The 1,083-nt window shown below is 57.1% G+C and overlaps 1 gene segment (V, D, J or C); it reads left to right on the forward strand.

The window, feature by feature from the left end:
* Positions 1–212: 212 nt before the first annotated feature.
* Positions 213–875, forward strand: LOC116546962. The segment is given in 2 exon segments: positions 213–371; positions 481–875. Coding segments are annotated over 2 exon segments (507 nt in total).
* The last annotated feature ends 208 nt before the right edge of the window (positions 876–1,083 follow it).

The following is a 1,083-nucleotide window of genomic DNA, read 5'->3' on the forward strand; positions in this document are numbered from 1 at the left end:
GGAGGCGCTTGAGAACCATTCCTGAGAAGACTGGGGGTGATTAGAGCAGAACCAGCCACCTGCCCTGCCTGGTGACCTCTTCTCAGGGTTCACAGCTGGGTCCTCCCCACCCCTTCGGACCACAGTGCCCCAAACCTGCCACCCCCTGACATCCTGAGGCATAGGGACCTTACCTATGGGCCCAGGGTGGGATTAGAAAGCTGGGGGGTCTGATTTGCATGGATGGACCCTCCCACTCTCAGATATGAAGAGGGTCAGGGAGACATTTGGGGAAGCTCTGCTTCAGCTGTGGGCACAGAAGGCAGCACTCAGGACAATCTCCAGCATGGCCTGGGCTCCTCTCCTCCTCACTGTCCTGGCTCACTGCACAGGTGACTGCATGGGGTCCAGGGGAGGGGCCCTGGGAAGCCTATGGATTCTTGCTTTCTCCTCTTGTCTCTACACCCAGAATGATGATGCCTGTGTGTCTCCCACTTCCAGGATGCTGGGCCCAGTCTGTGCTGACTCAGCCACCCTCAGTGTCTGGGAACCCTGGGCAGAGGGTCACCATCTCCTGTTCTGGAAGCAGTTCCAATATCGGAAGTAAGTATGTAAGCTGGTACCAGCAGTTCCCAGGAACGGCCCCCAAACTCCTCATCTATGAAAGTAATAAGCGACCCTCAGGGGTTTCTGACCGATTCTCTGGCTCCAAGTCTGGCAACTCAGCCTCCCTGGCCATCACTGGACTCCAGGCTGAGGACGAGGCCGATTATTACTGCTCAGCATGGGATAGCAGCCTGAGTGCTCGCACAGTGCTCCAGGCCAATGGGGAACTGAGACAAGAACCCCCTTCCTCCTCTGCCGGGAAGCTGAGTCCCTAGCAGCTGCTGCTCAGGCCTGTTCTGTGGCTTCTGCTGCTGAAACTTCCCCACTGGTCCCAGCGGCATCCAGGGCCCTGCCTGAGAGCAGAGGCTCCATTTCTTCATACTCAGTCAGGAACAGGAACTCTAAGAAACAGAACTTCCTGATCTTGCATCTTGGGACACAGGGTCTCTGCACTGCAACACTTGGCTGAGGTGGCAGGGACAGCTGTGTCATCACAGA

Source organism: Sapajus apella, unplaced genomic scaffold (assembly GCF_009761245.1).
Source record: "Sapajus apella isolate SASKATOON/1434 unplaced genomic scaffold, GSC_monkey_1.0 scaffold1749, whole genome shotgun sequence".
NCBI lineage: Eukaryota > Metazoa > Chordata > Mammalia > Primates > Cebidae > Sapajus > Sapajus apella.